This window comes from Sus scrofa, chromosome 13 (genome assembly GCF_054392235.1).
Source record: "Sus scrofa isolate SSC_HxYL_T2T_F1_AM1 chromosome 13, Sscrofa_HxYL_maternal_Yorkshire_Landrace_v2.0, whole genome shotgun sequence".
NCBI lineage: Eukaryota > Metazoa > Chordata > Mammalia > Artiodactyla > Suidae > Sus > Sus scrofa.
Window position 1 is genome coordinate 215997137 of NC_139395.1, and position 25006 is coordinate 216022142.

General features: G+C 47.6%; 1 protein-coding gene and 1 long non-coding RNA gene across 3 annotated transcripts in view; both read left to right on the plus strand.

Annotated features, from left to right (window-relative positions):
* Positions 1-25006, plus strand: part of LOC146397887 (uncharacterized) — a 419652-nt gene that overhangs the window by 101689 nt on the left and 292957 nt on the right. The window lies entirely within an intron of this gene.
* On the plus strand, positions 14786-24390 carry RIPPLY3 (ripply transcriptional repressor 3). Of its 2 annotated transcripts, none has more exons than XM_001928073.6 (4): positions 14786-14915; positions 16036-16102; positions 20043-20110; positions 23305-24390. In XM_001928073.6, the coding sequence occupies exons 1-4, from the start codon at positions 14812-14814 to the stop codon at positions 23612-23614; spliced, it is 549 nt and encodes a 182-aa protein (XP_001928108.4). In that variant the 5' UTR covers positions 14786-14811; the 3' UTR covers positions 23615-24390. The 2 variants fall into 2 exon arrangements, with proteins under 2 accessions (XP_001928108.4, XP_084848267.1); XM_084992141.1 differs by having other exon boundaries at positions 23327-24390.

Consider the following 25006-nt stretch of genomic DNA (forward strand, 5'->3'; position numbering starts at 1 on the left):
TTGCAAACACAGACCCCAGATTCTGCAGGAGAGAAACCTCTGTCAAGGTTATAATAAGGAGTATCAATCAAAGAGCATCACAGCCTAGAGGGCCCTAGGAGATCTTTAAATGTAATGTGGTATCTGGATAGGATCCTGGAACAGAGAAAGGCCATAGGAAAAAAACAGGCGTAAGCAGGTAAGTTAGGGGATCCCTGGAGACAGAGAGCCAGGGACAGCTTTCTAGGCAGAAGAGAACCCATTTTTGCCTAAGCCATTTCATGATCTAACCCTGGAGCTACAGGGAGGGCTTGCAAATCGCCCAGCTTCTGCAGCGCCCAGAGGATCCTCTAGGCTAGACTCTGGACCACCCCTAGAAGGGGCGGAAAGCCACCCACCCATGCTTCTCTTCTGCCAGCCTTGCCCTTGAGCAGGTTTTAGGAATTAAGGATCTCCAGGCAAGAAAGGAATGCAGAAACTAGGGAAGAGCAGTCAAGAAACAGTAATGCAGTCTTGAATATCAGCTGATATGCATGGGAAACATCTTTGCCTTCTGCAGGAACTAAGGTGGAAAATGGAATGGTATTGACCCCTCAATCAACTAAAGCTTGGTCTCTGTCAACATTTGACCTGATTCTACGTTAAACTCTCTACTCAAGCATCTTCATGAATATGCATGTACCCTTAGCCTAAACTTCCCCAGGAGTTCCCGTTGCGGCTCAGCCCTAACAAACCCCACTAGTATCCATGAAGACTCGGTTTCGATCTCTGGTCTCACTGGGTTAAGGACTTGACATTGCCACAGGCTGTGCTGTAGATCACAGATGAGGCTCAGATCCCATGTTGCTGTGGCTGTGGTGTAGCACGGTGCAGGCAGCTGCAGCTCTGATTCAGCCCCTAGCCTGGGAACTTCTGTATGCTGTGGGTGTGGCCCTTAAAAAAAAAAAAAAAGACATGCACAAAAAAACTTTGCAATTTTACTGTTTGAGGAGACACTGCTTTGGGAAAGATCCCCAGTGTTCTCCTTATGTGCTGCAAATAATAATTCCTTCCTCCTCCCAGCCTTTGGCTTGGTTGTGTCCATCAGCTTGACCAAGAGGTGAACCCAGTTTTCAGGTAACACAGGAAATCTGAATAAAGAATGGACTACAGTTTTGATGGGGGGGGGGGGGAGTTGGCTGTGCCTGTGGCACACAGAAGTTCCCAAGCCAGCGATCGAACCCTCACCACAGCGGAGACCCAAGCCACAGCAATGGCAATGACAGATCCTTAACCCACTGAGCCACTGGGGAACTCCATGGACTGTAGTTTTTAAAAGTATCAATATGGGGAGTTCCCGTATTGGTTCAGTGGGTTAAAAATCTGACTAGTGTTCATGAGGATGCAGATTCCATCCCTGGCCTGGCCCAGTGGGTTAAGGATCTGGTGATGCCATGATCTGCAGGGTAGATTGAAGACATGGCTTGGATCTGGCCAGCATTGCTGTGGCTGTGGTGTAGGCTGGCAGCTGCAGCTCCAACTCATCCCTAGCCTGGGAACTTCCAATATGCTGCAGGTGCAGCCCTAAAAGAAAAAGAAAAAAAAAAAAAAAAAAAAGGATCCAGCGTTGTTTACATTGTGTATGAAAGGCAGGAGCCTTGCTACCTGAAAACTGGGTGAATAGTGAGCCAATACACACAACTAAGCCAAATTCGGGAAAAGGAAGGATTTATTACATGGAGCAAGTAAGGAGAACGCCAGAAATCTTTCCCCAAACAGTGTCCCCCTAAACAGCAAAACTGGGGAAGTTTTAAAATAAGGCATATTCATAGGGGCTTGAGCAGAGGAGAAGTCAGCATAGAATCAGGGCAGAAGCTGACAAAGTCCAAGTTTTAGTTGATTGAAGTCACCGTTATTGTTCCATCCTCCGCTAGGGTGGGGGGTCCTTGTTCCTGCAGAACTCGAGGGTTTATTATGTCTATCCCTTGATATACAAGGCTGCATTATAATTTCTTTTTCTTTTTTCTTTTTGGCCATACCCGCAGCATGTGGAGGTTCTCAAGCCAGGGACCAAACCTGCACCACAGCAGTGACCTGAGCCCCCGGCAGTGACAGTGCTGGATCCTTAACCCCTGCGCCCCAAGGGAACTCCTGCACAATTTTTTTTTTTTTGACTGCTCCACCTTTGTTCTGCATTCCTTTTTTCCCTTAAGATCGTGAATTCCTGAGATCTATTCAAGAGCAAGCTATGTGGCCAGGCTTAGAACACAAGATGGCTTAGGCCAAAACGGATGCTCTTAGGTCAAGAAAGACATTGCTGGATCTTGTTTTCTGGGGATTCCCCCCCCCACCAGTGTAAATGCTTACAGTTTGATAAGAAAATATAACTGGGGAGAATCATCATCTACTGGAAATTTTAGAAAGTTAAAAAATATCTTGGAGCGTTCCCGCTGTGGTACAATGGGATCTGAAGTGTCTTTGTAGCACTGGGAAGCAGGTTCAATCCCCGGCCTGGCACAGTGGTTTAAGGATCTGGCATTGCTGCAGCTGCAGCATAAGTCACAATTTATGCTGGGAAGCTCTGATCTGATCCCTGTCCTGGGAACTCCATATGTCACAGGACAGCAAAAAAAAAAAAAAAAAAAAAATTGTCTTGGAGTTCCCTGGCGGCTGTCAAAGATCCAGCATTGTCACTGCTTGTCACAGGTTTGATCCCTGGCTGGGGAACTTCTGCATGCCCCAAGTGTGGCCAAAAAAAAGCAAAAAGAAATTATAACTGTACTTGCTTTTATGTGCATAAGGAACCCTGAAGCATACAACAGAAGCTTTGAAGAGTGAGAACAGGGATGGAGTGATGAGAGCCAGGGTAGGAAGGGAACTTTTCTCTCTGTCATTTTTTTTTTTTTTTTTTCTTTTTTGGCTGTTCTTCAGTATATGGAGTTCCCGGGCCAGGTAACAGATCAGAGCTGTGGTTGCAACCTAGGCTGAAGCTGCCACAACGCCAAATCCTTAAGCCACTGTGCCAGGCTAGGGATCAAACCTGTGTCCCAGCACTCCAGAGACACCACCTATCCCATTGCGCCATAGCAGGAATTCTGGCTATGTCATTCTTTAAAGGTTGTGCCCTGCTCCTTTTCTTGCTGACTCAAGCTGGGCAAATTACTTTATTTCAAAGATTAGAAAAAAGTACATTCCAGGAGCCACAGATGCCAAGGATTTTCCTGCTTTTTCCTCCTCCTATTCTGGGTTTCTCTCTCAGCTCCATTAAAATACATGTACAGGAGTTCCCATCATGGCTCAGTGGTTAACAAATCCGACTGGGAACCATAAGGTTGCAGGTTTGATCCCTAGCCTTGCTCAGTGGGTTAAGGATCCAGCATTGCCATGGGCTGTGGTGTAGGTCGCAGATGTGGCTTGGATCTGGCGTTGCTGTGCTGTGGTATAGGCCGATGGCTACAGCTCCGACTGGACCCCTAGCCTGGGAACCTCCATATGCTGCGGGTGCGGCCCTAGAAAAGACAAAAAGAAAAATACATGTACGTGTCCTCACTGGAGTTCCCACTGTGGTACAATGGGATCTATAGCATCTCTGCAGCACCAGAATGCAGGTTCAATCCCCGGCCTGTCACAATGGGTTAAAGTATCCAGCAACGCTACAGCTGCAGCATACGTCGAAACTATGGCTCAGATCTGATCCCTGGCCTGGTGACTCCATATACCCTAGGGCAGCCACACACACACACAGGAAAAGTGTTCTTGCTTTCAACACCATAAAAACCCAGAGGGGCAGAGGAAACAGTCGGGGTCTGAATTTCACCTTCTAAGAAGAGAAGCACAACTTCAGTGTGGCCCAGAGCCTGGATGGTTTCCTTTGAGGACGATTAGAATGAGCCACAGATCTCGCTGCCACCATCCATTCCCCTCCCAACATCATTTATCCTTCCTGTGATGGGCCTCTGAGCTGTAAAGTGAGATCAGTTCCAAGAGGGGACAGCAGGAGCCCTGTCTCCTGTGCATCATGCTTGCTAAGCACCTCCTAAAAAGAAGACCACAGGCCCCAATGGGGTTCCGAGTGCTAAAATTCGTGATACGAAACTTAGGTTTGTTTGTTTGTTTGTTTTTTGCTTTTCAGGGCTTGGGTTCAATCCCTGGCCCAGGAACTTGACTAAAAAAACCAAAAAATCCCAAAAAAACATCAGGATGCTACTTTCAGAGGCTCCTTGCCTGTGTCTGTGTTTACGTATCTGTTTTTCAGCTTGAGCCTGGAGGTGAAAAACAACCATTTGGATCGAAGGGGGCCTTTGGGTTTCAGGATCCTGTAAGGTAATATCTGACATCGACAAAAGAGATCTATCATTCCCTTTTAATATAAGCATCAATACACTTTAGTATCTTCACGTGTGTAAAGTTTCAACAAATAGGAAATAATTCAGTATATGCCCCAATATTATTTAGTTATTATTACCCCATGGAACTTCAAGGATTTTTTTTGTTTGTTTTTAGGACCACACTCGCACCATATGGAAGTTGGAAGTTCCCAGGCTAGGGGTGGAATTGGAGCTGCAGCCACCAGCCTACGCCACAGCCACAGCAATTCAGGATCCAAGCCGAGTCTGCAAACTACAGAACAGGTGACAGCAATTCGGGATTCCCACAGAGTGAGACCAGGGGTCAAACCCACACCTCGTGAGCCAGAACGGGTAGTCTTTTCTTTTGCTGATAGCTCCCTTGGTCCATCTTCTTCTTATAAAATCCTTCTATTTTGCACAGCACCACCCTTTTATTTATTTATGTATTTATGTATGTATGTATGTGTGTATTTATTTATTTTTAGGGCCGTACCCATGGCATATGGAGGTTCCCAGGCTAGGGATCGAATCAGAGCTACAGCTGCCAGCCTACACCACAGCCATAGCAACACTGGATCCGAGCTACGTCTGGGACCTACACCAGAGCTCATGGCAATGCCGGATCCTTAACCCACTGATTGAGGCCAGGGATCGATCCCTCAACCTCATGCTTCTTAGTCGGATTTGTTTCCATTGCGCCACGACAGGAACTCCAGCAGCACCACCCTTTTAGCATCGCCTAATAACGCCAGTTAGATCTCCAAATGGACTAGGTTGGATTTTGTGGGTTGTTTGTTTGTTTGTTTGTTTTTGTCTTTTTGTCTTTTTTGTTGTTGTTGTTGCTATTTCTTGGGCCGCTCCCGCGGCATATGGAGGTTCCCAGGCTAGGGGTTGAATCGGAGCTGTAGCCACCGGCCTATGCCAGAGCCACAGCAACGCGGGATCCAAGCCGAGTCTGCAACCTACACCACAGCTCACGGCAACGCCGGATCGTGAACCCACTGAGCAAGGGCAGGGACCGAACCCGCAACCTCATGGTTCCTAGTCGGATTCGTTAACCACTGCGCCACGACGGGAACTCCTGGATTTTGTTTTTTAGCACTCCAGATCCTGGAGAGAGTCCTCCTGGGTTCATGTCTAAGCCCTGATTTTCTGGGTGACCTTAAAGAAATGCCTTAACCCCTCCATGGTTCAGTTTCTTCACCTGCAAAATGTAAATAATACTGCTCTCTTCCTTATGCGTTTGTATGGGCTGAGTGAATTAATATCCATTACCCACTGTGGCAGCCACAAAATAAATGGTCAGTAAATGTCTGCCAAAGTTATGGTTCTATGCTAGCTATTAGGAGTGCAGTAGGCAGGTCACCTCCTGAGTTTCTGACATCTCGCTCCTGAAATGGAGAAGAGCCAGGAATTGAACTCATCACTTCTAGCTCAGGCTCTGGGGTCCAGAGTTATATCTATATCTGTAACTGTATCTACACCTATATCTGTATCTGTGTCTATATCTGCCTCTATATTTATTTATTTTTACACAGCACTACAAAGTAGCAGGCAATATGCAACTAGGAATGTCTTTGTCGTCTTGCAGATACAGCTAAAAGGCTGAATCTTAAAAAAAATTTTTTTTAATTTAAAAAAAAGACTGAATCTTAGAAAGTTACCGTTGTGGCTCAGAGGCGTAAGAACCTGATATAGGGAGTTCCCGTCGTGGGTACAGTGGTTAAGGAATCCGACTAGCAACCATAAAGTTGTGGTTCAATCCCTGGCCTCACTCAGTGGGTTAAGGATCTGGCATTGCTGTGAGCTGTGGTGTAGGTCGCAGACGTGGCTCGGATCCCAAGTTGCTGTGGCTGTGGTGTAGGCCGGTGGCTACAGCTTCAATTAGACCCCAAGCCTGGGAACCTCCATATGCCACGGGTGTAGCCCTAGAAAAGACAGAAAAAAAAAAAAAAAAAGAAAAAAGAACCTGATATAGTGTTCATGAGGATGCAGGGTTGATTCCTGGCCCTGCTCAGTGGGTTAAGAATCCGGTGTTGCCCCAAGCTGTGGCTCAGATCCAGTTTTGCTATGGCTATAGTGAAGGCCTGCAGCGGCCACTCCCATTTGACCCCTAGCCCAGGCATATCAATATGCAAAAAAAAAAAAGAAAAAGAAGGCAAAAGAAAAAAGAAAACTGAATCTTAGACATGACTTTGGAGGATGTGTTAGTTACCTGGGGCTGCCATAACAAATTACCACAAACTGGATGGATGGAGTTCCCAGCGTAGCACGGTGGGTTAACAGTCCAACTGCAAGAGTTCCCATTGTGGCTAAGCGGGAACCCAACTGGTATTCATGAGGATGTGAGTTCGATCCCTGACCTAGGAACTTCCACATGATGCTGGTGCAGACATTTAAAAAAAAAAAAAGACACAACAACAATAACAATAACAAAACCCGGAGTTCCCGTCGTGGCGCAGTGGTTAACGAATCCGACTAGGAACCGTGAGGTTGCGGGTTCGGTCCCTGCCCTTGCTCAGTGGGTTACTGATCCGGCGTTGCCATGAGCTGTGGTGTAGGTTGCAGATGTGGCTCGGATCCCGCGTTGCTGTGGCTCTGGCGTAGGCTGGTGGCTATGGCTCCGATTCGACCCCTAGCCTGGGAAACCTCCACATGCCGCAGCGGCAGCCCAAGAAATAGCAAAAAAAAAAAAAAAAAAAAAAAAAAAAAAAAAAAACACCACAAATTACCACAAACTGGGTGATCTAAAATAACAGAGATGTCTTCTCTCACAGTCCTGGAGACCAAAAGTCTGAAATCAAGGTGCCTTCAGGTTGTTTCCTCCTGGAGGCTCTCGGGAAGAATCCACTGTGGGCCCCTCTTCAGATGCCTCGATCCTCAGCATCACTGGCTTGCAGGTGTATTCTTCCGATCTCTCCCTCTGCCTCACATCTTCTCCCTGAGTCTCTGGGATCTCCTACCTCCTTTCTCTTTCTCTTATAGGGACACCTGTCCTGTCGTTGAATTTGGGGTTCACTCTAAACTTAATTACATCTGCAAAGACCCTTTTTCTAAGTAAGGTCACACTCTCAGGTTCTGCAGGTTAGGACTTGGACGTAGCTTTGTGGGGGCCCCTATTCAATCTATTATGGCTGGAATACCATCCTCTTTCCCTTGGGACAGCCTGAAGTGAGACCCTATTACTTAACACTGGCCACATGTAGATAAAGCGTTACTTTCCAGATTCTCTCATGTGGGGTGTTAGGCCAACATACATACATGGCCGCTGCCATGTGGTTCTTCATTTTCTTCTGAAGCTAGATGTGGCCGCAGCCACACACTCTTCAACACCTACACCAACAACATCTGGCACCCACTATGTGTCAGATGCTGTTGTAGGCACCAGGATACAGTAGTGAACAAAAACAGTCAAAAGCCTTGCTTTCAGGGAATTCTCATCGTGGCTCAGGGAAAACGAATCTGATTAGTATCCATGAGGATGCAGGTTCGATCCCTGGCCTCCCTCGGTGAGGTAAGGATCTGGTGTTGACGTGAGCTGTGGTTTAGATTGCAAACACAGCTCAGATCCCGTGTTGCTGTGGCTGTGTGTAGGCTGGCAGCTGCAGCTCCTATTGGACCCCTAGCCTGGGAACGCCCGTATGCCAAAGGTGCAGCCCTAAAAAGCAAAAAAAAAAAAAAAAGAAAAGAAAAGAAAAGAAAAAGGAAAAGAAAAGAAACGCAACAGTAGGGATTGAACCCAACCTGAGCAGCAACCCAAGGTACAGCAGTACAATGCAAGATCCTTGACCTGCTGAGCCACCAGTGAACTTGGAAAGACTTTTGTCGGCAGAAGTGAATAGGAAGTTAATGGCACCAAAAGCAGACTGGTCCAGGCAAGTTCCCTTTCCTTTAGGAGGTGGCAGGATCTATCAGGCAGATGACCTCACCAGTGCTGACCAGGTGATTCCTAGTTAACTGGTTCAAGATTCTCTTTCTGGGGGTTCCCTGGTAGCACGGCAGGATGCAGGTGCTGTCACGACTGTGGCCTGGGTTCCATCCCAGGCCTGGCGCCCTGGGTTAAAGGATCTGGTATTGCTGTAGCTACGGCGAAGGTCTCAGCTGCAGCTCAGATTCAGTCTCTGGCTTGGGAACTTCCATATGCCATGGGCGAGGCCATACACCTAAGAAAGAGAGACAGAGACAGAGATAGAGAGGAGAGAGGAAGGAAGAAAGAAAGGAAAGAAGGAAGAAAGTGGGTAGAATAGAAGTCACCAGAGGCAAGGGAGGGGAAATAAGAGTTATATTTTGTTTTTTTGTTTTGTCTTTTCAACATTTCTTGGGCCACTCCCTCAGCATATAGAGGTTCCCAGGCTAGGGGTCCAATCAGAGCTGTAGCCACAGCTACAGTGGCTCAGTGGTTAACGAATCTGACTAGGAACCATGAGGTTGCAGGTTCGATCCCTGGCCCTGCTCAGTGGATTAAGGATCCAGTGTTGCTGTGAGCTGTGGTGTGGGCCGCAGATGTGGCTTGGATCCCGCATGGCTTTGGCTGTGGCTGTGGCTGGCGGCTACAGCCCCGATTCGACTCCTAGCCTGGGAACCTCCATATGCCGCAGGAGCGGCCCAAGAAATGGCAAAAAAAATAATAATAATAATTAATTTAAAAAAGATAACAATAAATTAATTAATTAAAAAAACAAATACCAAATATATTACTTATGCCCATGGAACAAATATATTTTTTTTTGTCTCCAAAAAAATCTTTTAGAAAATAACATCAGCAGCAGCAACATCTTGCAGCTTCTAACTCATCTTTCCGAGGGGCAGAGCGCTTTGTGCCGTGGGTGACAGGAAATAGGTTCCGTCTAAACAGAAGGAAAGGAAATGGCCATTTCCCTGCTTGTCTTCAACACTGTTTATGTAAAAATACTCTGCCCTCTCAGATGTTTGGCCTCTTGATGTCCTCCCTCTAGGCAAGCCGGAAACCCTGAGGCTTAACATCTTTAGTCTTTGTTTCTAAGTATCAGCTACAAGTCAATATATGAAAAAGAATTTTTTTTTTTTTTTTGTCTTTTGTCTTTTTAGGCCGCACCCCTGACCTATGAAGGTTCCCAGGCTAGGGGTCTAATCCGAGCTGTTGCTGCCGGCCTACACCACAGTCACAGCAACGCCAGATCCTAGCCGCACCTGTGACCTGCACCACAGCTCACGACAATGCTGGATCCTTAACCCACTGAGCGAGGCCAGGGATCGAACCTGAAACCTCATGGTTCCTAGTGGGATTCGTTAATCACTGATCCATGACAACGGGAACTCCCTGAAAAAAAATTTTTAATTAAAGAAAGGAAAGTAAGAAACAGAACGTCAATTTTCTTAATTTCCCACACTATTTCTCAGACAGGAATATACATACTTGAAGTTATACATTTTTTTTCCTGGTTTATGAACGAACCATGGGCCTAATTAAATTGAAGTTTTCTTTTCTTTTTTTTTTTTTTTTTTGCCTTTTCTAGGGCCACACCTGCGGCAAATGGAGGTTCCCAGGCTAGGGGTGGAAACGGAGCTGTAGCTGCCAAGCCTACACCACAGCCACAGCAACACGGGATCCTTAACCCACTGAGCAAGGCCAGGGATCAAACCCCAACCTCATGGTTCCTAGTCGGATTCGTTAACCACTACGGGAACTCCTAATTAAATTGAAGATTTCTCTACCATTCGCCAAATATTTCCTTTATCAAAGAAATCTTCTCTGGATCCAAAAAGCTTAAGAAATAATTATAATTGGTAATGCAAAAGCCCTTTGAGTTCCCAACAATCTCAATAGCACTTTATTTCTTTTCCTATATTTTAATTATCTTATCTGTAGGAAAAAAAAATTATTTAAAAAATCCCCCAAACCCGATTCTATGTTATCAATAAATTTATTTTTAATTAAATATATTTTTATCAAAAGCATGCATAATTTGCAATTTCCTGGTGGTCCCGTAATTAAGGATCAGATGTTGTCACTGCTGTGACTCGAGTTTGATCCCTGGCCAGAAGCAGGTGTGGCCAAAAAAAAAGGGGGGGGGAAGAAGTATGTATAATTTAAAAGCTCTTGTCTATAAAATCTCACTCCACCTCCTTGAGTGTTGAGTATCTACACACATTATTTGGAACTCTTGTGCCAAGAATACTTGTCTGTTATGCCAGGCAAAACAGTATTTATTGATGGTATGAATGGAGAAATATGCATACTTTGGGCTGTAATCTAATACTGTTTTATGGTTTTGTTCAAATTGTTCTAGCTTTGGCCAGTGTGATTTGTTTTTTTTGTTTTTTTGTTGTTGTTGTTGTTTTTTGTTTTTTTTTATCTTTTTAGGGCCACACTCACAGCACATGAAGTTTCCCAGGTTAGGGGTCAAATTGGAGCTACAGCTGCCGGCCTACACCACAGCTACAGCAACACAGGATCTGAGCTGTGTCTGCAACCTACACCACAGCTCACTGGCAATGCAGATCCTTAACCCACAGAGCAAGGCCAGGGATCAAACCCACAACCTTGTGGGTTTCTAGTCGGATTCGTTTCCACTGCACCACAACGGGAACTCCATGGCCAGTGTGGTCTTGCTTGTGTTTGGCACAAGGAAAAAGAAAACAGAAAGGCAAAACTGAGTGGGGGTGGGGTAAATTAGGAGTTTGGGATTAACATATACACACTACTATATATAAAATGAAAAAAGGTGGAGTTCCCATCGTGGTAGAGCAGAAATAATCCGACTAGGAACCATGAGGTGGTGGGTTTGATCCCTGACCTCGCTCAGTGGATTAAAGGATCTGGCATTGCCGTGAGCTGTGGTGTAGGTTACAGATGCAGCTCAGATCCCTCAGTGCTGTGGCTGTGGTGCAGGTCAGCAGCCACAGCTCTGACTTGGCCCCTAGCCTGGTAAATTCCATGTGTCATGAGTGTGTCCCTGAAAAAAAAAGACCCAAACAAATATAAATTTTAAAAAATAAAAAAAGGGAGTTCTCGTCGTGGCTCAGTGGTTAACCAATCTGACTAGGAACCATGAGGTTGCGGGTTCGATCCCTGCCCTTGCTCAGTGGGTTAAGGATCCAGTGTTGCCGTGAGCTGTGGTGTAGGTTTCAGATGTGGCTCAGATCCCGCGTTGCTGTGGCTCTGGCGCAGGCCGGCAGCTACAGCTCCGATTCGACCCCTAGCCTGGGAACCTCCATTTGCCGTGGGAGCGGCCCAGGAAATGGCAGAAAGACAAAAAAATAAAATAAAAAAGGATCTACTCTATGGCACAGAGAACTATATTCAATACCTTGTAATAACCTATAATAGAAAAGAATTTGAAAAAATATATATGTAGAACTGAATCACATTGCTGTACACCTGAAACTACTACAACATTGTAAAAAAAAAATAAAAAAAGATAACGAGAGTACCTCCTGTGTGCAGGGGGTGTTTTGGCTCCTTGGCAACACCAGATCCAGGGACCCTGCACCTCTGTAGTGACCCTAGCCTCTGCATGAGTTCTTAACCCCCTGTACCACAGCGGGAACTCCTGTCTTGGGTACTTTTTGCCCGTTAGATTTATTTTATTGGTATTTGGTTTCCAAAGCCCACGTACCTACCAGGACCAAGAGTGTTGCTTCTTTAACCAGATGGTGATTTTGCACTTGTTATCTACCTTCTTTCAACCCCATTTCTTAATCTGTAAAATGGGAATGATTCCTGTTTACAGGATTGGGTGAAGATTAAGTGGGTAACATAAAATTAATACATGCTCCACAAGTGGAAAACTGATTCCTATTATGCAAGCCTAGAATAGTCAAAGCCATAGAGACACAAAATAGAATGGTGGTTACTGGGGGTGGAGGGGAGGGAGGCATATGGGGAGTTAGTGATTTACTTTATTTTTATTTTATTTTTTTTAGGCCTTCTCCACAACAGGGAACTCCAGCAAATATTTTTTATTAGCCACCTGATGTTCCACTATCATTTATTTAATCATTCTCATATTTTCAGACATTTTTTTCTTTTTCATTTAGTTTTTTTAGACATTTTTTCAAGATTATAAAAAAAAACCACCGTAATGAACACCTCTCTGGGATTAAATACATCTTTCCTTTTTTTTTTTTGTCTTTTTGCCATTTTCTTGGGCCACTCTCGCGGCATATGGAGGTTCCCAGGCTAGTGGTCGAATCGGAGCTATAGCCACCAGCCTACGCCAGAGCCACAGCAACGCTGGATCTGAGCCGAGTCTGCAACCTACACCACAGCTCACGGCAACGCCGGATTCTTAACCCACTGAGCAAGGCCAGGGATCGAACCCGCAACCTCATGGTTCCTGGTCGGGTTTGTTAACCACTGCGCCATGACGGGAACTCCCTAAATACATCTTTCATTCTCTCTCTTTTTTTTTTTTTTTGGCTGTGCCTGCAGCATATAAAGCCCTTGCCACATGGAGTTCCCATCAAGGCTCAGTGCTTAACGAACCTGACTAGTATCCATGAGGACGAGGGGTTTGATCCATGACCTTGCTCAATGGGTTAAGGATCTGGCATTGCTGTCAGCTGTGGTTTAGGTTGAAGATATGGCTCGGATCCGGCGTTGCTGTGGCTGTGGTGTAGGCTGGAAGCTACAGCTCCAATTCGACCCCTAGCCTGGGAACGTCCATATGCCGTGGATGCATAAAAAGACAAAAGACAAAAAACAAACAAACAAAAAAACCTTGCCACAGCAGTAACGATGCTGGATCCTTAACTGAGCCACCAGGGAATTCCTTGGAATGCATCTTTAATATAGACACAGAAGTAGAGTTACTGGTCCAGCAGGTGAACATTTTTAATGCATGTGATGTAAGTTGTCATCCTTTTCTGCTGGCCTACACCACAGCCATAGCAACCAGTCCCAGTGGAGTCTGTGACCTATGAAGAAGCAGCTCCAGGCAACAAGGGATCCTTAACCCACTGAGCGAGGCCGGGGATGGAACCTCCATCTTCATGGATACCAGTCGACTTTTTAACCCACTGAGCCACAATGGGAACTCCTGTGTGAATTTTATAAAGTCTTTTTTATTAACCCCCCTTTGCCTTTTATTAGGTTTAATTATTGCCATAACCTGTTGCTCTTAAAGGAAGTAATATGGAAACATGTTAATCTCTGCAGTTTTATATATTTTTTATTTTGCCTTTTAGGACCACACCCACAGCATGCGGAGGTTCCCAGGCCAGGGGTCTAATCGGAGCTACAGCTGTCGGCCTACGCCAGAGCCACAGCAACGCAGGATCCAAGCCGAGCCTGTGACCTACCCCACAGCTCAGGGCAACGCCGGATCCTTTAACCCACTGAGTGAGGCCAGGGCCCGAACCTGCATCCTCATGGTTCCTAGTCGAATTCGTTTCCGCTGCACCACGATGCTAACTCCTAATCTCTGCAGTTAAAAAAAAAAAAAAAAAAAATTTAACCCATTAATGTAAATCACAAAAGTAAGCTCGCTTTCTCAGCCAGACACGGAGGCAGTGGGGCACCAAGCAGCGGACCGAGTGCAGTCCTCAGGATGCTGCCCCCCCTCCCCGTCTCCGTTTCTACGGATGCAAAAGCACTCCTCCCACCCTCCGCTAGGGCTGGTGACAATGGCGCGCTCTCCCGACCCCGGGAGCCCTGCAGCCGGAGTTCCCAGCCCTCGCGCGCCGTCCGGTCTCATCAAGGCGCTTTCTGAGCTTGGCCCGGACTAACCAGAAGAAAATTACACACCAACTCCCAAAGAAAGCCATGTCCCTTCCCAAGGTCCCCAGCGTTGGGAAGGGTGCTCACGTCTGGGGCTGGGGGCTCTCTCCACGGCCTTCCACCGCCTGGAAGCGTCGCTGCAGCCCCATGCCCAATCTGAGCTTCGCGGTCCAGCAAGGCAGGGCAGGTCCACAAGCTTCAGCAGCAGCCCCCCCAAACCTCGCGGCCTCTTTAAAGTGGTGGATGTGAGATTCTCCGCAAAGCTGGGGACCTAGATGCCCGCCCAGGAACCAGAAACCCGAGGACTGCTTAGACCCCAGGGAAGAGGAAAGAAGCCAGAGACCCTTCCCCTCCTACACCGCGCCAGGGTGGCCCCTGGTCGAGGGCCTTGCTGCGCTCAGCTCCAGGGAGTGCGCCCGACGCCACCGCCCAAGACCCCCGCCCCTCGTCCCGCTCTGTGTCACTTCCCGACGTCCCCTCCCCTAGCTTCCTCGCCCGCGACCCCGGCGACCCTCCCTAGGTTTCCTTTGTCCCCTCCACACCCTCGTCCCCGGCTTCCCGATTCCTCTCTGATGTCATCCCCTCCCCCTCGCGGCGCTCCCTCCAGGACCTTTGCTGGTCCCCTCCCGGAGCTTCTCCGGAGCCCTCCCCATCCTCTCCCGGGTTTCCCGTGTCCCCTCCCCGCCCCGCCCCCGTTTTTAAACCTGGCGCCCAACGCGCGGGTAGGTGAGCGCCCTCGCCCGAGCGGTTAAAGGCGCGGCTCATCGCTGGCGCCGCCAGTGGGGCGCGGGCTCCGAGGGCACCATGAGACCCGAGGCGGCGGCCGGAGCCCGGGAGGCACGGGGACGCGTCTGTCACTGCCCCGGGGACGGTCCCCGGGGACCACCGCCGGCGCGCGGGCTGGAGAGGTGAGGGTGTCCCCGCGGCGCGTCAGTGCAGGGAGCGCGGAGCAGGATGCTCCAGCCGCGCTGAGCCCCTGAGAACCCGGGCAGAGCCCGCGCGCCCGACGGCAACGCCGAGCAGTTTCCTTAGCCGGAGAATGGGACGCAGAATGCTCTCGGTTCCAGAGCGCAGTTCTGGTGCGGAGGCCCAGGAGAGGCCCGGCAAAGAAATGGGCCACCGCTTCGGTTTCTTGATCTGAAACCTACCAGGCTGGGAACGTTGACTGGGAACGTCTTGGGGCCCCTCAGCGAGCTTTGCAGGGGGTCCTGTCACGTTGACTGTCCCACTCATGGTGACATTCTTTGATTGCCCTGTGCTTGGAGCTCAGCGTTCGATGTTCTAGGGGCACCGGCCCTTTTTAAGGTAGTAAAGTTAAAATCAAAGGAGCAGGAAGGGGTAGATGTGGAAGGGGCTGGGTGACTAGGCAGCTGGAGAGGAAAAACCCATTCCACCGTTTTGCGTGGTAAAACTGTAGAATCACCTCTATACATTTAAGATCTTTCAGTAGTCTAGGCAGTCTAGGTGGCGTGGTTGAAATTGAGGAGTGACAAAGGAGCCAGCTGCAGTAGGAAATCAAAATTGAAGTATCCAGCCAGAGTGGGAGAGAAATTCCTCAAATAATGTGTACCCTGATAATTGTATCAGATTTGGGAGTTCTCACAGCCCAGTGAAGGCAGAGAACTGGGAATGTGGCAGGAGAAAAAAACACAAATGGCACTGGTTTATCCACAGATTAGGAACTTGAGAAAACATTCTGTGTTGACTGACTTTTTTTTTTTTTTTTTTTTTCTCTTTTTAGGGCCGCACCTGTGGCATATGGAGGTTCCCAGGCTAGGGGTCAGATCAGAGCTGTAGCTGCCGGCCTACACCACAGCTCACAGCAATGCCAGATCCTTAACCCACTAAGCAGGGCCAGGGATCGAACCCACAACCTCATGGTTCCTGGTCAGATTTGTTTCCGTTGAGCTAAGACGGGAACTCCTCGAGTGATTCTTAGACATTAGGAATGGTAAGAATGATAACTCTTACGATCTAATTTTAAAAGGAGAAAATGCTGAGGTTCACTCTTGGTCCCTGCCTTTCTAGCCAAACGCCGTGGAGACCTTGGATCCTGACCCCCCAGGAGGCTGAGCCCACCAGAACTGGAAGCGAGGTAAGGTTCAGCGTGAGCATTGTAGGTATGAACCATTTCAGCCAGAAAGTGGCACCATCTCTAATACAAGGGACTGTGAGAGGCCTCGCTGACCCGTCCCTCCCAGGGTTACCTAATGCAGAAATGCCGTGGGGTCTGGCAGGAGGAGCCTGGGCCAGCCAGGTGTTGATCGGATCCAAGCCATATATTAGCCACTGCTTGCTTCTCCTTTACTCGAAAAGCAAGCCAGTATGGCAGGACTCTTTCAAGGAGATTTCTTCTACGTTGGGTTTTTTCTTGCTAACCAACAGACAGAGGAGGGGAGAAGGCTGCCTCCGTCCCCCTCACCTTAGAGAAAAGTTGAGTGTGCCATTAGGGCTGGGCTGGTGCCACAGTGCAAATATGGGCAGAACCCTGTCTGGGGTGCCCAGATGATGCGGTTAAAAATCCCCATCGGCCGTCTGGCCCTTTCTGAAGCTCTTTGGGCCCAGTCTGCAAGCACTCCTGGTGTAGTCATGTTGTCTGAGCAAATACACTCCAGCTGATGGCTTTGTGGGTGAAGATTAATTGCCACCACTATTCTTTTGTCTCCTGTATTGGTAACTACACTGCTTTATACTTACTAGAGTAATGACTCGCTTTCATAGAGTTTGCCTGTCCTTTGTTCCCTTTTAAAATATAAATCGATGACTTTTTAAATGTTGGAGTTAGGCTGGGAAGGACCATTAGGTAACACCTGTTGCAGAGTGTGCAGATATAAGAAACTCAGGTTCAGACCTTTCATGCATTTCGATATTTAGACTCCTTTGTTAAATTAATCTGATTAAGAGGAGGGTTTTTTGTTTGTTTGTTTTTATGGCCACATTCATGGCATATGGAAGTTCCCTGGCCAGAGATTGAACCCGAGCTGCAGCTGAACAGCGCTAGATCCTTTAAGCCACTGCGTTGGGGTGGGGATCTAACATGCTGCTGCATAGGGAGCCGCTGCAGTCAAATTCTTAACCATAGTGGGAACAACAATGGGAGTTGTACTTATTTAAAGTTACTATTATTTAAAGAATGAAGCAAATCAAATCCATATTAAATTAGCAAGGAATTTTTTTTAGCCCAAATCATTCTTATATTCAATATCTAAATAATGAAACTATTTCTCTTTTTTGCATTCAAACTTAAGTTCTTCAACATAAAAGGTGCTTGGGAGAAAAAATTACCCAGTCTCCTTTGAAATAAAATGTATGTGGAGCCTCTCATTTTTGTTTTGTTGTTGTTGTTTTGGCTGTGCCGCGGCATGCGGAAATTCCCGGGCCAGGAATGGAACCCGAGCCACGGCAGCAATCTGAGCCACTGTGGTGTCAACGCTGGGTTCTGAACCCACTGAGCCAGCGAAGAAATCCTATCAGTTCTTTGCAAGAATGAAAATATAGCACACTTTGTACCGTTAAGATAGTTTATTTTTCTGTTATGATGACAATGCCATTTGTGAAAAGAATGAAGATGACTCGCAGAAAAATGTTGATCTATAACAATTTTCTAGTTTTTCACAAGCATGGCACAATGGATGAAGCAATTGCGTCCACGGATTTGGGGCGGGGGTGGAGAGTCGGTGTTCGTGGTGGCTGAAAAGCTCTCTGCCCAGCTACCTCCCACAGCCAGCTCTTTCCAGAGCCTGATTGGCGGGACAGTGTGGACAGCAGCGGGTGACTGCAGACCCGGATTACTGCGCAGGATTCTCCTGAGATGCTGCATTGTACCGCAGCCCGGCTCGGGGAGGGACCGGCTGCTTGCTCAGCAGCGCCCTCTCCCGACAAAGTAGGAGAATTCCTCGGCTCCTGAGCCTGTCGTGAATTTCTTGAGAAATATCTTTGGCTGGGAATGGTAGGGGTGGAGCTGGGGGAACTACTGCCTAATGACTTGTGCCAGGATTGCAGGTAAGCAGATCAAAATTAGAATACAGTCTAAGTTAGAAGGACAGTCTCAAGACGCTGCTGGGACTTATGTAAAGAGATACAGGAGTTCCTGCTGTGGCTCAGCGATAACAAACCCAACTAGTAACCATGAGGACATGGGTTCGATCCCTGGCCTCACTCAGTGGGTTAAGGGTCCGGCGTTGCCTTGAGCCGTGGTGTGGGTCGCAGATGTGGCTCGGATTAGGTGTTGCAGTGGCTGTGGTGTAGGTAGGCAGCTCCAGCTCTGATTCGACCCTTAGCCTTGGAACTTTCCATATGCCGTGGGTGTGGCCCTAAACGGACACAGACACAAAAAAATAAAAGCAAAACAAGAAAATCTCTATCACCTCTTGCCAGATGCCTCCAAGCCCTAACCTCACCAATCTAGGCTACCCAGTGTTGCCAGCAGCTACCATGATCCTTAAAATACAGAATCTGATTGTTGCACTCCCAGCTCAAAAATCAGTAATGGTCGGAGTTCCCGTCATGGCGCAGTGGTTAACGAATCCAACTAGGAACCACCAGGTTGCGGGTTCGATCCCTGCCCTTGCTCAGAGGGTTAAGGATCTGGCGTTGCCGTGAGCTGTGGTGTAGGTTGCAGACGCGGCTCGGATCCCATGTTGCTGTGGCTCTGGTGTAGGCTGGCAGCTACAGCTCCAATTGGACCCCTAGCCTGGGAATCTCCATGTGCCGCCGGAGCGGCCCTAGAAAAGGCAAAAAGACAAAAAAAAAAAAAAAAAAAAAATCAGTAATGGTCTTGAGTGCCTGTCTCCAGAATGAAACAGAGATTCCATAGCGGGTATTCAAGCCATTCAGGATCCGGACTCAGCTTCCCGTGGGAACCCTTTCACCAATGCAGTCTCTCATTCATTTCTCACTGGGCTCTACCCTGCATACCCAAGGGGTGCTCATGTCTCTGCCAGGTTCTCATGAACCCTTTCCTGATCCTCTTCCTTTCATAAAACAGTATCTTACTATGTGATGCTTTGTAGGGTGGTTATTTGCCTTCATGTGTGTCTTTCTCCGTTAGATTTAAAATGCATGAACTTGGGGACAGTGTCTCATCTTTCCATCTTGGGATCCCTCACAGTGCCCAGGACATCATGACAACAGCAAGAAGAAGAGGGCCTTTTTTTTTTCTTTCTCCTTTTGGTTGCACCCAACATATGAGGAAGTTCTTGGGGCAGGAATTGAACATGCGCCACAGCAGCAACCCAGGCCCCAGCAGTGACAATGTCAGATACTTACCCTGCTGGGCCACAGAAGACCTCTGACTTAGATTTTCCTTCTATTTTTTCCTAAGGGCCGCAGCCGCAGCCGCAACCACAGCATGTGGAAGTTCCCAGGCTAGGGGTAGAATCGGAGCTGCAGCTACCGGCCTACACCACAGCCATAGAAACACCAGATCCAAGCCGCATCTGCAACCCACACTGCAGCTTGTGGCAATACCAGATCCTTAACCCACTGGGCGAAGCCAGGGATCCAGCCCGCATCCTCATGGATACTATTGGATTCCTTACCACTGAGGCACAATGGGAACTCCCCTTAGATTTTATTTTTAAAAACTTTGGGGAGTTCCCGTCGTGGCACAGTGGTTAACGAATCCGACTAGGAACCATGAGGTTGCGGGTTCGGTCCCTGCCCTTGCTCAGTGGGTTAACGATCCGGCGTTGCCGTGAGCTGTGGTGTCGGTTGCAGACGCGGCTCGGATCCCGCATTGCTGTGGCTCTGGCGTAGGCCGGTGGCTGCAGCTCCGATTCGACCCCTAGCCTGGGAACCTCCATATGCCGTGGGAGCGGCCCAAGAAATAGCAAAAAGACAAAAAAAAAAAAAAAATTTTGGGATGCTACAGAGTTCCCTGCTGGCCTAATGGTTAAGGATCTGGCATTGTCACTGCTGAGGCTTGGGTTCAATCACTGACCTGGGAACTTGACTAACCCCCCCCAACCCCACAATTTCAGGATGTTACTTTTAGAGGCTCCTTGACTGTCTGTGTTTATGGATCTGTTTTTCAGCTTGAGCCTGGAGATGACCAACAACCACTTGGATCGAAGGGGGCTTTTGGGTTTCAGCATCCTGTAAGGTAATATCTGACTTTGACCTAAGAGATCTATCATTTCCTTTTAATATAAGCATCAATACACTTTAGTATCTTCAAGTGTATACAGTTTCAATAAATGGGAAATAATTCAATATATGCCCCAATATTATTTAGTTTTTTGGGGTTTTTTTTTTTGTCTTTTTTAGGGCCGCTCCCATGGCATATGGAGGTTCCCAGGCTAGGGGTCTAATCGGAGCTGTAGGTGCCAGCCTATACCAGAGCCACAGCAATGTGGGATCCAAGCTGCGTCTGCAACCTATACCACAGCTCACGGCAAAGCCGGATCTCTAACCCACTGAGCAAGGCCAGGGATCGAATCCACAACCTCATGGTTCCTAGTCGGATTCATTAACCACCGAGCCATGACGGGAACTCCTTATTTAGTTATTCTTATCTTAAGGAACTTCAAGGATTTTTTTTTTCTTTTTAGGGCCACACCCACAACATATGCAAGTTCCCAGGCTGGCAGTCAAATCAGAGCTGTAGCTGCCAACCTACACCACAGCCTTAGCAAGGCCAGATCCAAGCTGCATCTGCAAACTATACCACAGCTCAAGGCAACACCAGATCCTTAACCCACCGAGTGAGGCCAGGAATCGAACCTGTGTCCTCATGAATGCTAGTCAGGTTCATTTCCGCTGAGCCCTGATGGGAACTCCAAGGATATCTTTGATTATGGGAATCCCATCCATCCATCCATTCATTCAGTGTTTCAGTTGCAAGTTGGAACTAGCCTCTCTTTTCTTTTTTGTCTTTTTAGGGTCACACCTGAAGCGCATGGAGGTTCCCAGGCTAGGGATCTAATCAGAGCTGTAGCTGCCGGCCCACACCACAGCCGCAGCAATGCTGGATCTTTAATGCACTGAGCGAGGCCAAGGATCGAACCTGCAACCTCATGGTTCCTAGTCAGATTCGTTAACCACTGAGCCATGATGGCAACTCCTGGCCTCTCTTTTCTTTATATCTTTTGTTTATACCTCTCATTACATACTTTGCCTTGTGCTAAATTTAATTGCATATGAATTATATGTGCCCATCTGCTTATTTACTTAGATATTTAGGTACCTTTCTTTTTTTCTCCTGGGGTATGCGTCCTTGTATTGCTGAGTGCGAAGTAGCCCTAACCGTGAGTGGAGTAAGTGAGGGATGGACAGATGCTGAACCACAGGAGGATGCCCTGGCCTCTCTGCACGCTCTCCTGGTCCTGGTGGGGACCAGGACCCTCACTGCTGCATCTCTCTTACATTTCATCCATTTCAGGAAAGTGGTTCATGCTCAGGATTTGTATGTTTTTCTGTGTCCAGCCATCTCTCTCCTATTGCCCGCAGCCTGTCTCTCACCAGCTCTCATTTCCTTCCCCAAAATAAACCTAGCCATGGTTGTCATCTCTCGTGAGAATACTTTTTTTTCTATTTTTCAGGCCACACCCACAGCACATGGAAGTTTCCAGGCTAGGAGTTGAATCAGAGCTGCCACAGCCACAGCAATGCCAGATCTGAGCTGCCTCTGCAACCTACACCACAGCTCATAGCAATGCCGGATCCTTAATCCACTGAGCAAGGCCAGGGATCGAACCCGAAACCTAGTGGTTCCTTCGTTAACCACTGAGCCACGATGGGAACTCCTGCAGTTGGATTCTTAACCCACTGCACTACAGTGGGAACTCCTGGAAGTTTCAATAGAACCTAACGATACTAATGGCTGGAGATGAAATTAGGGCCCCTCAGATGAATCGAAGAGTGATTTTTGGGAAAAGCAAGTTTTCCTAGTGTTTTACATCAGTGGACTTCAATTGTTGTAGAATCACCAGGGAAGCTTTACAAATAGATATGGGCTAAGGATGACCTGACCCCCTTGCTGTACAGTGGGAAAATAATAATAAAAAAAAAAAAAAAACAAATAGATATGGGGCGATTCCTCTGGGTGTTCTAGAGAAAGGCTCAGGTATCTCTTTTATGTCCCTGCCGGGGCATGTGGAAGTTCCCAGGCCAGAGACTGAACCTAAGCCACAGCAGTGACCTGAGCCGGTGCAGTGACAACCCTGGATCCTTAATCCCTGCACCACAAGGGAACCCCAGGTATCTATATTTTTATAGGCTTCCCAGGTGACCCCAATGTGTGTGTTGGAAATTTTAGAAAGTTAAAAATTGTCCCAATGTTCCCTGGTGGCCCAGCGGTTAAGGACCTGTCGTTTTCACTGCTATGGCTCAGGTTTGAGCCCTGGCCCAAGAACTTTTATTTATTTATTTATTTATTTATTTATTTTGCCTTTTAGGGCCAGAGGTACTGCACATGGAAATTCCCAGGCTAGAGCTCATCTCGGAGCTACAGCTGCCCGCCTACGCCACCGCCCCGGTAACACCAGATCTGAGCTGCCTCTGTGACACATGCCTCAGCTCATGGCAATGCCAGATCCTTTAACCCACTGAGCAAGGCCAGGAATTGAACCTACATCCTCATGCATCCTAGTCAGGTTCTTAACCCACCAAGCCACAACGGGAACTCCCAGTGGAGGCATTCTAAATACTTCCCATGTATAACTGGAATCCTGAGTTCACAAAACCTGGATTTAGAGGTTTCCACTTTTCCATATTTCCTTCCTTCTTTCCTTCGTTTCCCTCTCTCCTTTTCTCTTCCCCCATGCATCTCTCTCTCTCCCTCTTTCTTCTAGACAAATTGCCAGGGTTGCTGTTTTCTATTCTGCTAAAGCGAGGGACCCACCCCTGCCGCGTCTCCATGGCCACATTCAAAAAGATGAGCTGCTTCTCCAGACCAGGGCTTCAGGGTCAAGTTTCCTCCAAAGTCACAAGTCCCCTGCTTAGAGCCGGGCACAGGGGAAATGGGTTGGGAGACAGGCAATACCTGAATAGCACCTGTTTTATCCCAGAATGGGTCAAGTCCTCTGACTTGACCTTGAACCTCAATGCTTTACTCTCCTTTTACCTTCAGGGAAGCACAGCCTTCTTCCTAACTTGTTCACTCAGATTACAGCTCATTTCTGACCTAGCGTGGGGTTCACTCCCAGGTCCCCACAGTGTTGTGTTCTGGGGTTGCAGCGAAGGCAAAATCCCAGAGGAAGAGTGGGAGTTAGTTGCTTCTAGGGAAGAGGATCCTCTAAACAGAATTTAGGACTGTTTGCACATTGATTAACAGTGTATTTGTTTCTTAAATATTAGACTTTATTTACCCATTTCTAAGCGTCAAGAGTACCTGCAGAGTTCTGGGGAGAAGGTGCTGGCCAGTTTCCCAGTGCAAGCCACGATTCACTTCTACGACGACGCGTCCGAGTCAGAAGAGGAGCAAGAGGAAGAAACCCAGCCCTCTGACCTTCAGGACCAGGAGGCGGAAGACAGCTCAGGAAGGAAGGGCAGAGACCGGCAGATAAACCCAGAACGGGGACCCGGTGGCCCTGGTGGCCATGGTGGTAAGGGTCCCCTCCCCCGCTATGACTCTCCAGAAGATGCTGAATACCCTTCGTCCAAATAAGTGTCTCCCCACCACACCTCCCAGCTCATGTGTACTCTTGGGGATAACCATACCAGGACACTGACTTTCCACTGGCTGTACAAGGACTTTCATTGTCTCCGGCCAGCACCCCAGTGGTGGCAAACACCCAGCTTTTACACATCCTTCTCCCGGTGACTCTTTGTGCCTCATCTCATTCATGCCTCTGAGAAAGGATCCTAGGACCAAGGCATGGTTTGCGTTCCCATGGGTTGTTATCGGTGGGGCCAACTTCCAAAGCACGCTCAGCAGTGTCACCGTGCAGATCAACGGACAAGCCATTCCCCCATTGATGAATAAGCTCTCGTGCCTCTCACTTAATCTGAGACTCCCTATTTGGCTGTTTCCACTTTTGTCAAAATGATTTCGCTATTGGCCAAGGTGGATGTGGTTGTTTAGTGACATTCTGAAAAAAAATTTATGTTTGCAAAACACCCGAAACACTGAATCACTTCCATAAGAGTAACAAGAAAAAGATAAGGATTTGTGGGGGATTGTTGTGGATAAAAATGTCTATGATTCTTGTCTGAGGGCCATGTGTGTGAACAGAGAAAAGAGCTTTCACGTAGTTGGGGACTGCTTTGGGCTTGTTCCTCGAATAGAATAACTTTTCAATCAAAATACCCAATGTAATATTATTTTCAGCTTTTTATATCTTGTTGACCAAATGAGTGTATTTGTTGAGGTTTTTTACTTAATTATCTTACATGTGGTTGTCTTCCTGGCTTCTACTTGAAATAAATATTTTGAAAGACAAAGTTGTTTGATAATCACTTTTCTTTTCTTTTCTTTTTTCTTTTTCTTTTTTTTGTCTTTTTAGGGTTGCATCCACCGCATATGGAAATTCCCAGGCTAGGGGTCGAATCAGAGTGGCGGCTGCCAACCTGCACCACAGCCACAGCCACACCAGATCTGAACCTCATCTGTGACCTATACCACAGTTCACAGCAATGTCAAATCGTTAAGCCACCAAGTGGGGCCAGGAATCGAACCCACATCCTCATGGATACTAGTTGGGCTCATTACTGATGAGCCACAATGGGAACTCCTGTTTAGTTTTAGTTTTTTTTTTTTTCTTGTCTTTTTGCCTTTTCTTGAGCTGCTCCCATGGCACATGGAGGTTCCCAGACTAGGGGTCTAATTGGAGCTGTAGCCACCAGCCTACGCCAGAGCCACAGCAATGCAGGATCCGAGCTGCATCTGCGACCTACACCACAGCACACGGCAACGCCGGATTGTTAACCCACTGAACAAGGGCAGGGACCGAACCCACAACCTCATGGTTCCTAGTCGGATTCGTTAACCACTGCGCCACGACGAGAACTCCTCCTTTAGTTTTCTTAATAAATCTATTTTACTGAGAAAAAGAGATCT

Excerpts from the sequence above, each read along its gene's own strand:
- RIPPLY3 (XM_001928073.6), top strand. The coding sequence starts at position 14,812 with ATGAGACCCGAGGCGGCGGCCGGAGCCCGGGAGGCACGGGGACGCGTC. Across the intron at positions 14,916-16,035 it reads CCGGCGCGCGGGCTGGAGAG|CCAAACGCCGTGGAGACCTT; the intron begins GTGAGGGTGTCC and ends CTGCCTTTCTAG. Across the intron at positions 16,103-20,042 it reads CCACCAGAACTGGAAGCGAG|CTTGAGCCTGGAGATGACCA; the intron begins GTAAGGTTCAGC and ends TCTGTTTTTCAG.